Here is a 13,196-nt window from a genome sequence, read left to right on the forward strand (position 1 = left end):
AAGTGTGGCGGGAAAGGCCGACTGTGTGGAAAATGATGGTAGACATATAGCATGTCCAACTCCGGCACTTAATGCCGTGAAGAAAACTTGATGAATGCAGAGCACAAGTGCCACCCAGTGGCAAGAAACATGGTTGTCCTACATGATCACCCATGGATTTTATTCAAATGCATGAACTTTCACAAATTCAAAAGGGATTACGTATTATCCAGAGGAACCATCTGTGGAAAATTGGAAATACAGTATGTGCAATGTATATTAAACATAAGCTTCCCTGCCACCGTCCTTGACAGAAAAGAAGATATCTGCATGTAGGGGTGGAAATTTATCCCCAGAGCCCAACTTCTAACAACAACAGAAAGCTACTGTATAGAGACTGGTAAAGGATGAGAAGTGCTATAGTGAACTGGAGATCCACCTGGAAATAGCATGCTTACATTTCCTTCTAGTGAAAGGAGAGTAAAAATATAGAAATCACAATCAAGTGCAAAAACAGCCAACCTAAAAACAAACAGGGCGAGAAAAGTACCACACACTTTTCACTTGACCATCCAGAAAGATTTAAGAAGTAATATTTTTTTTCTTTTAGAGATTGTACTCTATGTATTCCCCTTGCTTTCTTTCAGAAATAATTTACAAATATCCTGTAAGTTAAAAGTGATGCTATGGGACTTAGGGCGTGTCAAAATTTTCAGCTTTCAATTTCCAAACATTAGGGATGCTCAAAAGTTGTGACGTGCCTTGGGGAGTGTAAAGATATTTTGGTTACTTTAATATAATTTAGATGTGCTTGGTAAGTAACTACATAAATATAATAATTTTTTAACATTTTGTTTCATATGGGTAGTCCTCAACCTATGGCCACAACTGAGTCCAGATTTTTGGTTGTAAGTTGTTGCAGTTGTGAAGCTACTAACCATTGACCTGACTTGATTGTACAATCATTTTTACAATGTTGGTTAAGCTAATTACATGCTCATTTTTAAACCTGGAAAGTTTTAAAAATGTTTTATTACCTAGGTTTAACAAGCATGTAGAATGAATGAAATATTTGAATATTTCCCCATATATATCATTTTTCCCACATGCATGAGGCTTGTTCTGATTTTATAAAAATAAAAATAACCCTTCCCACCCCTCAACTAGACTGACAGTAACATTGTATTGTAATCTTTTCTCTAAAATTTACAATAGAAGGAAGTTGTTGATGCAATATTTTCTTTAAAAAATCACTGCTTTAATAAATATTTCATTTCTGAATGAGAAAATATAAAATATTTTTTTAAAACTTTTCTCACACAATTTGTCCAATTTATCAATTTCAGGTCTGATAATGATAGGGAAACATTCCAAGTTTTTCTGTTTGTTTTTACTAACCGAAACCATAATTTCTCCAGTGCTAAATATTAAGGTGTTAAGTGGGCAAGTGTTCTGTTAATGCAGTGAACTTTTGCATATTAAAAAAGCAATATCTTCACAACATGAAACTTTCATTGATAACATGTCTTAATGCTAAACTTAATAGACTGAATTAAGGCAAAATTAAATGCTCTGTAGTTTAGTTTGACTGAAATCAAGTTTAAAAGAATTCACACATCATGCCAAGCATGATTTTGTTAACAATGACGGAATAAGCTACAATTGTGTAGGTTTAAATGTGACACAATCATAAATCTTGTTGTGCAAACTACACAGTGGATGGAATCATACATCATACTAAAAAAATGAGTTAACCTTTAGCTTATCAGGGTTTGTGGGTCTAGTTATTAACTTGCTTAACCAATCTGAATAGGGAAAAAAACAACAAGGCAGAAAACTCAAAATCAGACCCTTTAACTGAGGGCCACATGAAGACTATGACCAAGTTTTGTGCCATCAATGGGATTTTTCCCTATCCTAATTTTCCCCCAGTATTCTCCTTGGTTCATTTTCCCTCAGTATTGCCAGACTGATAGTGGGAACAATTGAGAGAACTTTTGGCAATTGATGGGACAGAAGAATTATGTGAAGGGGTTGTTGCAGGCTCATCCTTCATTCTTTTCCCCCAACAGGCTAACTTTCCTCTGTGCTTGTGTGCATTGTGTATGCCCTTCATGTGTAAGTGGGAAGGAGAAGAATTGTTGACCCAATAGTCACTTTTTCAGAATCAGTTATTTGTCTTGGGTTGCCAGCTCTGGTACAAGAGGAGGTCTAATTTAATTCTTTATCTCTAGGTGATTCCTCTGTTGTCAAACCTGCCACTGCCCACACCTGTTACTTCCCCTGCCGTTGCCAAAAAAACTGTGCAGTTAGAGGAGACTGAATATATTGAGAGGCCAACATATGTTCCTGCAAGTAAGTTCTTGTTTCCTAGTACTGGCAAAAAATATATCAAAAAGTGGATAATCATCATCATCATCATCATCATCATCATCACAATAATAATAATAACAACAACAACAATAAACACTTGGGAAGTGTTCGACTAGTGATTTGTGATACAAAGCCCAGCATAGTTATCTCGTTTGCTGTGTACGCTGTCGTTTTTGTTACTACTACTACTACTACTACTACTACTAATAATAATAATAATAATAATAATAATATTACTATTAAGCACAAAAAAGTGTTTTTTTCATGTAATGAAAACAAGCAATGTTCACAACTCTCTTACTAATGTTACATTGAACATTTCTATACAATAGTACAACTTCAATAACTATGTACCTATCTATAGATATTATCTTTTGGGGGAATCTTTATGTAACTTTTATTTATTTATTTATTACATTCATATCTTGCCCTCAAGACTCTAGGTGGCTTACAAGATAAAAACAACAATATAAAACATTAAAATACAACTTTCTTTTAAATAAAAGCAAAAAAATTTAAAAGTGGGGAATGTTGTCACATAGCTGTGCAGAAAGGAGTACAAAGGTAATCAGAATCTTGTACATCCTCCAAGTTAAGCTTGTATAGAGCAAGCCGAAATATTGGTGACATAGTACAGTAAAGAATTCTGCACCTTTTATTGAGAAGGAAAAGGTGTGTAAATGAATGTGTCACCTGAGATGTGGAGAAGAGTCTAGTTTTACAGTTGAACCAGTTTATTGGTAAGTAAGTTCAAATGTGAAGCTACACAAAAGTAAGGATTTTTTAAAAAACAAAAAATAGTAGCTAACTGGTAGGCCTTTTGTATGTCACATTATAGCTTTCAGTGATGTTGTGATGTGTGCTATGTGTGTTAACAGTATGTCAGAAAGGGTCAGTAATCTTTGTGATATATTTTTTAATTAATGCATTAATTTGATGAAAAGAATACTTTTTACATGCCATGCATGCCAATAGTATGATTATGCACTGGCACAGTGTTTCTCAATGTCAGCAATTTGTAAGATGTGTGGCGTTCAACTCCCAGAATTCCCATTTAACAGAATTTTGGGAGTTGAAGGCCACACATCTTAAAATTGCTAAAGTTGAGAAACACTGTACTACATAATCTCCCTAAAACAGAATTCACAGTAATAATCTCTCGTCTATTCAGTTCATTTTAAATTTTGACTTAACTCTGAACACCAAACATTCTGGTTTCCAGGTTCCTGTATTGCACAAAGTGGATAATTCTGCACAATTCTTTTTCATTCTCCTTGTAGGTGGGACCAAAGGTGAAAAGGGAGACCCTGGAGAGAAAGGGGGCCGTGGCCCCAAAGGAGATCCTGGGACTGGGGTTTTGTCAACCAGCGGTGATAAAGGAGAAAAGGTGAAATAGCAATAAACAGCTTGCTCTACTTTCCTACTTTTTATTGAAAGGCAACCATGTTGTGATCAAGCTCACTCAAAGAAGGAAAATAGGACGGCCTCTCCCCCTTTTCTTTCCTCCTTTATTAAAGGTATTCCAGTTGTCCCCTTCATTCCCGCCCCTCTATCCTGAGCCTTGCTTCCATTAGATATTCCATCTGAACGAAGAAAACGGTGATTCCCAATAGGCAGTGAAGTGACCTTCCACCATTTAACAATTATTTCATGAATTTACGAGAATCTTCTACAACATATTTCTGGGTGTGTGGTGGGCCAGCATGAGAACTAGGCCGGCATGGGAAACAAAGGCATTTCAGATGGACAGCCTGGGAAAACTTGTTTTCCTGCCATTGCCTATAGTAATCAAAAACTAAAGAGAAAAGAATTAGCCACCTGCCTCTATTCTCTAAATAATGGTAACATCTGATGAGGAAGGCATAAATCTGAAGTAGTAGAACTTTCTCACTTTTCCAATAAAAGGATAGAAAGATTGTCCAAGACCAAAGTCATTTGGAGGTAAACATTGGAATGTGTGAGATCAGGAGGAAAGACAACTTCTTGTAAAGGTGATTTTTTTAAAAAAAAAAATTCCCCTCTCTTAGGAAGAATTGTTTCCTTCTAATGTCTGGTCACTGATATTTTTATTGCTCTTGAACCAAAGTGAACTTTATGGGAAGTGAACTTGGTGTGTGTGTTCATAAGAGATGCCTGCATTCGTTTAATGTTAAATGTTCCCTTTCCCAACGCAAAGCATTCCCACTGTTGGATTACAACTCCCACCTGCTCTAGCCAGCTAATAATAACTGATGGGAGATGGAGAACAACACATCTAGAATGTTCTAAACTAGAAAAAGCTGCTTTAGCAGCAACGTAGCTCCTTTCTTTTCCCTCAGACAGCAGCTCGGTGGATAATTAATTTTGCTTAATGTTGGATTGATTGTTGGATTTTGTTGTGTGTTAGATTACGCAATACTGAAAAGCTTTGCTTTGCTCTGCTTTGCTCTGCTTTTTGCTTTTGTAGGGAGAAAAGGGGGAGCTGGGTGTAAAGGTAAGCATTGCAACAAACTTTTTTGCCTCTAAAAAAGTGTTAAAGGAATATTGGGGTGAGAATATAGGGCATACTTATCTGACATACTAATAATTATTTCACTATATGTAAATTAAATTCAGGCAATAAACATTACCATGGTTTAACACAGGTGTAGGCAACTATGGCCCCTTTACGACTTGTGAACCTGCTGTCTCAGGAATTCTGGGAGTTGAAGTCCACAGGTTGAAAAGGTGCCATAGTTGTCCATCCCGTGATAACATAATAGCCTTGTTCACAACATGCTAAAGAAATAGCTGAATTCCCACAAAACACTGAACATAAACAACACCAGCGTTCTCTCTAAACCAGAGGTTTCTAAACCAGGAGTCCCCAATCTATGGGCCCCAGCCCACTACCAGGCCATAGCTTATTTCCAACCAGGGCGTGTGTGCACAGCCCAACTCAGGCGAGTGGCAGGTGCCAGCACTCACAGCCCCACTCGTGAGTGGCAAGCACACACGCACGCTGCTCCCACAAATGAAGCTGTGTGCACAAGTTCACACATGCCTGCCCATTACATAAAACCATCCCCTCTTCACACCCCCTGCACCAGGCTGCCAACCCAGAAAGGTTGGAGAATGCTTTTCTAAATCTTTTGCCATCACATCTCTATTTAACGTAATCTTAACGTACACACCTTTCCAAAAATGGCAAATGCCAAAATTAACAGAAATGAACAGTGATAACAATGTAATAAAACTTTGGGAAGGGTGAATTTATTTTAACAATGTACAACTCAAAGTTTCTTCACCTTTCCTGGATTCTGTCTGCATCTCCCTAAAGGAGCTTTATCTCTCCATTTTGGAAATTCTGCTGTAAACCAGGGCAGCAGGTGTACAAGTCATCATTTTTCTGAGCAGAAGCAGGGATTTTTGGAAAAAAAAATACATAATCTACTTTATGTTTATAAATTTTATAATTTCTTTATTCTCTCACCTTTATTATTTTTATTAAAGCATGGTGAATATACCTAATACTCCTTCTTCCTCCTGTTTTCCCACCACAACAATACTATGAGGTGGATTGAGCTGAGAAAGAGTGACTGGCCCAAAGTCACCCAGCTGGCTTTCATGCCTAGGGCAGGATTAGAACTCATGGTATCCAAATTGTTTGTGTTTTTTTAAAAAAACATTGAGGATACATATTTTATGCAACTAGAAAGATAACTATATATAAAATGATATATCAAAACAAAGTTAAAAAGTAAAACACGAGTGCCTGACTTTAAAATGATTGCATTCCCAATTCATCATTTCATTATTAACATGAGCTGCTGTTGTTCCCCTCAGTTTTTGCTAGTTTTTATCGCTTTTCCAGAAGAAGTCATGGAGAGAAAATCCCCCCTTCCCCTTTTTGCTGTCTTTTTGCTTGAACGTTCCTTTCCCTTTCCACTTAAACCCTCCTTCAGCTAGAGCCCAGTAGAAGGTTTTAGCTTCTTCTTCCTTCCATTTATTTGTTGGTTGGTTTATGTATTTTTATTTTTGTTTGTTTATTATATTTATATGACTTCTATCTCACTATCTAGTGACTCTGTGCTTATCTTTTGGGCAAAATACACTTTGTTAGTGCATCATATGTGGCAGTGGGAGAAAGACCTTAGAGATCCCTGTCAAACACCATTGTAGGCTAATGTTTGGTGTACTGCAAACCCAGTCAGCGGTAGATAGTAATGTAAGCTAGTTGTTGAGTGGGTGGGCAGGGATATAGAAAACTGAGACAGGTCAATCAAATCAAAGGCTATTGTATTTATCTAGAAGTCTCTTCATTACTACTGGACTGGGGGCAATATGCCTCCAATAACTGTAGTAGGGGAAACAGTTGCAGGAGAAGCTCATGTCTCCAAGTCCCTGGCAGAGATATGGCTGCTATTTGAAATACAAAATGCTGGACTAAAGTGAGCCTTACCTGGTTTCATCAAAATAGTTCTTGTGAGACAGAAAGTGGGTAGGAATGAAGTAGAATAGCCAGGAAACATAGTAGTTTGACAAGGCCCATGAATAATATTCTTTCTCATGGCAGCATGCTTTTAAAGTAAAATTAGATCATACAGACATTAATTTATTTATAGGGTAAGTTATCCCTAGGGTAACTCCACAGCCTCCAAATTCTGTTTTTACATCTTCCAATCCCAAGGCTTCAGCAAAAGATAGAATGAAATTACGTTAGTTTGAGGGAATCCTTCCTGATTCAAATGAGTTTGCATCTAAAACACAACAGTTTCTTTGTGCAGTTATTTATGCGCAATTGCTATTCTTTGCACACAAACAAATTTTTTTTTTAAACTAAGACACTCATTTTGATGGCTTGCACTCAGAATCCCTAAATATAGAGATATCCCCTTCTTTATATTTGCTGTTGCGCTAACTTGCCTCTAACATCCACTGGTACCAAATGAATCATTGCTTGGAACTTGCCTGGGGAGTGAAAGATGCTTATTGTGTTAGCAGAATTTGGAATTAAGATATTTGTTGCAAACAGCACTCAACTTTCCATCGTGAGATTGAATGGAATGCTTTTCTGCTTAACAGCTTGGTAAGAAGTCCTATTTTTAGACTAATGTTATTGAGCTGTTTCTACAAGGCAGTTAAATCATCCTATGCTTAGTCTAATATTGCAGGAAATATAAGAGTTCCTTTCATTTAAAAAACAATTGCTTTCCTCTCCTTTTGCCTTTTAAAATATGTGCTAGAATCTCTACATACATTAATACTCTGTTCTGGAGAAATTGGGCAATGAAGAGCCTCCATAAGCACCTACCAAAGATGGGGAAATATCCTGGAATTTAGGGGGATCAAAACAGAATTAATTTCCCGAAAAGAATAATCTCAATTAGCAATATAACACCCTGACAAATGGTCAAAACACAGGTCAAATATTTCTAGGTTTATCCCAATGAATTATTAACCTGCATTCTTTGAAAAGGGCCTGTTGTGCAAAAAAGAATAAATAATCATTGCTAAATTCTGGATGGCTCAAAACATAAGCAATTGGAAACCCAAATTCTTCAGGAAAGAAAATAGTCAAATAAAAATAGGGACGTTCCTGGAATAATGCTAGCTATGATATTAAAGAGGATCTGTGTCTAGACTGGAGTGTCAAACTTGCATTGTCATGGCGGCATCATGCGACGTATTGGGACTTTTTTCCCTTTTGCTAACGCGGGTGGGGGCAAGGCCAGCACATGACACATCTAGACCGCAGGCCATGAGTTTGACACCCCTGGTCTAGACCTTGAGTCTCCTGGATGTTTCCTCCCTTTAGGAAAGAGAATTAGCAGTAAGTAAAAACTTTTTACTTTTTAGTATTGTTTCTCCTTAGTGGACTGAAGGCCTTAGCTGCCTCCATTTCTCCCCCTTCCCTCTGCATCTGCCAAAATCATACTCTCAGCCACCATGAAAATTGTTTATATCCCTGCCCCTCTGGAGGGTGTGCTTCCTCCACTGTCCCAAATGGGCAGGTGGAGTGGGCAAATAGCATCCATAGATCAGATTCATGCGGGTAGTAAAGGCATGACATGCAATAAGATTTAATATATATTTCATTTGCTTTGGCAATAGCATACTTACATAGCCTTTGCTCACAGGCCAGCATATTTGTTTGCATTGTTGTTTCTGATGTATAGGTAACAAGTTGCCAGCAGTAGATCTTGCTCCTTCTTCCAAAATAGTATTGTGTAAAGTACTTGAACTTATATGAATATAAATTCTGATTTAAGGCTAGAAAACAACACAAATACACAATAATTAATATTATCATAGGGGAGAAGCAGCCTGATGCCCTCTAGAAATTTTGAGTAATAGTTCCTATAGTCCTTTGCTGATGGGGGCTGAAGTCCAATGTGACTAGAGGCTTCAAGTTGCCCGTCGCAGTACTTCCGGTATGTGACAGAAGGAAATGGGAAGATAATAATTCCTACCCATGTTCATTTCCAATGTAGAAGAAATTATATTTGTCTTGTTTTCATTTTTCATATTTTCTTCCCCTTTAGGGAAGTGCAGGCTTTGGCTATCCAGGCTCTAAAGGACAGAAAGGTGAGCCTGGTACTCCAGGGCTTCCAGGTCCAATTGGGCCCCCAGGACCTCCTGGAACCATCATGAGGCATGATGGCTCTACTGTTGAGCACCCAGGAGCCATGGGCCCACCAGGACTTCCTGGAAAAGAGGGTCAACCTGGAAAGGATGGAGAGCCTGTAAGTAACCTTTTTAATATGATGGTTGACTTCAGCTAGAAATGTATGAAGGGGTTGGACCAGCTTACCCTTTAGAGTTCATTAATTTATTGCTGCTATACATTGGCATTCATGCAAGGTATAGCCAAGGGTACCAGCTTTAACTGGATTCATGTCACATACAGCATTTCTTATTATGTTTGGGCAGATTTTTACCAATATGCAACAAGCAGAACCAGAGTCCAGTTTTATCCCAAGTGTGCTGAGGAAAATTGGGATTTTTAACCTAAAGGCAGCCTTGTAAACCAATATTGTTGCCAACGTTCTACCATATTGCATATCATCATTTATCAATTTAGAATACATATACGATAAAGTGAATAGTTTGGATTCATGGAACTTTACATGTATTTGAAGACAAAAGTTGGTTGTTCTACATGATGGAAGTAAAACATGCATGAGTATAAACTGCTTACAGAAGAGAAGTGGATAAATTTATGTACCTCAATACAATTTACTAATGAAATTATATAGAGACCTTTTTAAGCATGCAGATGTTGGTTAAAAAAAAACAGGTGGTATATAGTCTGTTGTAATGGAGGGATGAATGTTTGTGTGTAAGAACATGTTTTTACCCATTTGTTATATGGAAATGAGAATTGGGTGTATCAGGAGAAACTTAAAAGTAAGTTGAATAGCATAGGACTGAAACACTGAAGAAATGTGTATAGTAAAACAAGAATCAAGAGTACCTGGATACTATAAATGAATTTGGATTAAATTCAGTACTGAGTGCCCAGCATGAAAGAATTATGTTGTATAGTTTTGCACATAGAGAGAGAATAAATAAAGATTGAATAAATATACGAAGGCATGGGTTGAAAGAAAGACCAAAAAATCCTCCCACCTGTGATTGAATGAAGTTGGTGACATCCTCAAGAAGAAAAAGTTGAGTTTATGAAGCAATGCACAAATCAGTGATTGGATGTGGTAGAAGGAAAGATGGTTTGAAAAGATAGAAAGCTATGGAGAGAAATGCTGAATGATATTGGCATAAACCAGATCAATCTATATTTTATTTTTTCTTATCTCATGGCTTAAATTTCTTTAGCTTACTATTTCTTACTCCTTTTCTGCTCTCTGCATAACATCACTTATCCTGAAAGGGAATAGCCTCATAGGTATGTATATACATGTATGCACTATACATTGGAATGAGCAAAATGTGGTTACATTCTCTGTATACAAATAAATCCGTATTGATACAACCTTTCAGGTTCACCATACAGTAGAAGCCAATAGTCCTCCTGAAGATTTTAGTGAATTTGTTCTGTCCATTTTCTTATTTTCTACACACGAGTTTCCTATTCATTTGCTTCCCTCTCAGTTTTTGTTTCATGCACCAGATTTAAGACTTATTTAAAAATGAAATCTTCGAAGTGCAAAAAAATCCTTTAATTGGTAATTATTTTTGAAGGCTGTAATAGGCCATTTAATTAAGGGCATATATAATGAAGCCATGATGGTCTTTTATACAAAATCCATGATTGTCCCTTATCTGTTAGAAATATGTCACAAAATAGTGTGCAATCAGGTTTTGAATTCTAGTGATTGCTTCCATAGACAGGAATTTTTCATTTTCAATGGAAAATTTCACCTGAATTTTGATGTGTTTTTGGTCTTTCGGGTAACTGTCCTCAAAACAGATTCTCTCTTTCAAATATATTTTAGTTTTGATTCTGCTTATCTGCCTGCATATTTTGTCCCTCTAGTCCCCAAATCCAGTGTCACATGAATTAGATTTGAAATATCCTCCCTATCAGATTTGAGAATAAATAGATGATCATTGGGAAGAAGGGAAACAGTCCTTTGTCTTAAAGGAAAAAGTGTGCCCTTCTATTCTTCCCCCTATTGGTGCTTCTTTTAGATATTTTCATCATTTGCTTCTCTTCTCATTAGTAACCCTAATATTTTCCCCTGTTCTTTTCTCTTTTGCTTCCATTCTAAGCTGCTATATTGTTGCACTCTTTTTAGTACAGTCAGAATTAAGCCAAGATATTCTTCCTGTGTTTTGTGCAAGTCTGAGTGAGCTATCCCTGTGTAGCTGATTTAGCCAAATATCATATGAGTGTGAGAAGGTAGCAGAGGAAATTATCCTTATGTTTGAAATTTAAATCACAACAGTGTAAAAGCGCCTAAGTTCTGTTTCCAATATTTTGCTCTTTTTAGGGGGATCCTGGTGAAGATGGCAAACCAGTAAGTTCTGTTGTTTTTCCTCACATTTCAGATATGAACTTTTTAGGTTTGAACTATACAGTTGTAAAGAAATTCTGTATGCCATGCAAAACTGTCCTGAGCGTCTAATGGAAAAATGATGGCAATCTTATAAGAGTTTGCTCAGAAGTTACTCCCCTTATGTTTAATGAGTTAACTCTCAAGTAGATGTGAATAAGATTGTATCCTAAGCCACGTTTTATATAGACATTTCCAGACCAGTCTTCTAATAAAAAAGCTGCATGCTTGTTCTAAGTTCATTCAAATGAAATGTGTAATGATTAGGCAGTCAAATCTGTAAACTACCCAGTATCATAACTCAGTTAATGTAATCTCCACAAATGGCCCCCCAACATAAGAAATATGAAAAACAAAACTCGAGATGCCAAAAGAGTAAACTATTGGCATGTTAGTATTATATTTAGAATGCTCTTACAAAATGTATCCGTTTTTCTAAAGTATGTCTAAATGCAGTTTGTCACTCTCAGATATGCTGCTGCATATTTGTTTATAAATAATAAACTATGTTGAAATGTTGCTTGAAATATTTGAAAGGGTTGAAATATTGAAACAGAAATCAGCAGATTTTAAAATGGGAAGAACACTTCTCGGCAAAAAGTGCTTCTCGGTTGTATCAGACAGAAGATGACTCATACATTGGACTAAGCCAAGGGTTCTCAAATTGGGGTCAGGGCCCATCTGAGGGTTGTAAGGGACTTAGAGGGAGATCACAAATTTTTGTACAGGTAAACAAAATTATGGATTTTGAAACATCAGCTAACTAGGCTTGATCAAAACACATATTTATGTACTTATTGTATAGGGTGATGTTGGTCCCCAAGGATTCCCTGGGACTCCGGGTGAGCCTGGCCTGAAAGGTGAAAAGGTACAAATGCTCTTAAAGCTATAAAAATCTGGCTGTACTGTTACTGGAGCATTTTCTGAGTAGTCGGTTTTGACTGGGGGATTCTGGGGGCATTTTGGGGGGTTAGGGGTGACTGTAATCAGTATTCTCAGCTGTGTAACTTGTTCTCTCCATCTAGGGAGAACCAAGTGTTGGTGCGAGAGGTCCTCCTGGGCCCCCAGGCCCACCTGGGAAACCTGGATTGAGTTCCAAACTGGATAAGTTGGTGAGTTCCAAAAGCTCGTAACAAACGACGGAGTGGAACTTGTTTCCGTGGCTTTATCCCACCCAGGAAATGATGCTGCACTGCCACGATGTTCTCTGCTTTTCTCTTTAGCCAAATTATCTAACCTGAGTTAGATCTATATAAGTTGCTCTCCATAGGCTGAATTAAAATACCAGATGGTGGGGATTGCATGCGCCCCTGCTGCCCCCATTCTCAAATTTGAAACAGATGTTGGGAGCTATGCAGGAGGTAGGAGAACAAGGGAAAAATCATTCTACAACACTGCAAACCCACTTCTGTATCTTTGGGTGGAGCGTTATTATGTACCGGCTAAGTCTGTTCCTTCCTTACTCTAGGTAGAATCCTTTAATTTTCCCCAGCTTAACATTCTAAATTGCTTGAAAATATTTGTGGTTCTGCCTTGAATAGTATTGTATTTTTACTGTTTTAATGCTTTATTATAAATATTTCTGGGAGAATTTACATAAATATTAATTACTCATTGGCTCTTCACTTAGTCTTCCAGGTGGAAGATTTAGTATATAAAGTACATATGAAATTGCATAATTCCACCCACCCACCCCATTTTTTTTAAAATTAATATGCCCTCTTTGTCTGGATTTCTTCTCAATGTAAACCAAGAATACAGCAGATGAAATTAGATGGATATATTATTTTGAACTATTTAGGTCTTTGTTTCAATAGCGTTTAGCTTTGATATGTTTAACCATTTGTTTGCATCTGTGCTTTTTTCTTC

General features: G+C 37.1%; 1 protein-coding gene across 5 annotated transcripts in view; it reads left to right on the plus strand.

The window, feature by feature from the left end:
- COL18A1 (collagen type XVIII alpha 1 chain) overlaps positions 1-13,196 on the plus strand; it is a 98,023-nt gene that overhangs the window by 43,728 nt on the left and 41,099 nt on the right. For 3 of the 5 annotated variants that reach the window (XM_026685364.2, XM_026685363.2, XM_087950576.1), the window contains exons 5-11: positions 2,214-2,334; positions 3,633-3,739; positions 4,799-4,825; positions 8,856-9,056; positions 11,265-11,291; positions 12,133-12,195; positions 12,353-12,439. In XM_026685364.2, coding sequence (XP_026541149.2) covers positions 2,214-2,334; positions 3,633-3,739; positions 4,799-4,825; positions 8,856-9,056; positions 11,265-11,291; positions 12,133-12,195; positions 12,353-12,439 — 633 coding nt within the window. The remainder of the gene's footprint in view (positions 1-2,213; positions 2,335-3,632; positions 3,740-4,798; positions 4,826-8,855; positions 9,057-11,264; positions 11,292-12,132; positions 12,196-12,352; positions 12,440-13,196) is intronic. The other 2 variants (XM_087950578.1, XM_087950575.1) reach the window with 1 other exon arrangement.

The sequence above is a fragment of the Notechis scutatus genome, chromosome 1 (genome assembly GCF_049901735.1).
Source record: "Notechis scutatus isolate UNSWTSFEM ecotype Mainland chromosome 1, rNotScu1.2, whole genome shotgun sequence".
NCBI classification, from domain to species: Eukaryota; Metazoa; Chordata; class Lepidosauria; order Squamata; family Elapidae; genus Notechis; species Notechis scutatus.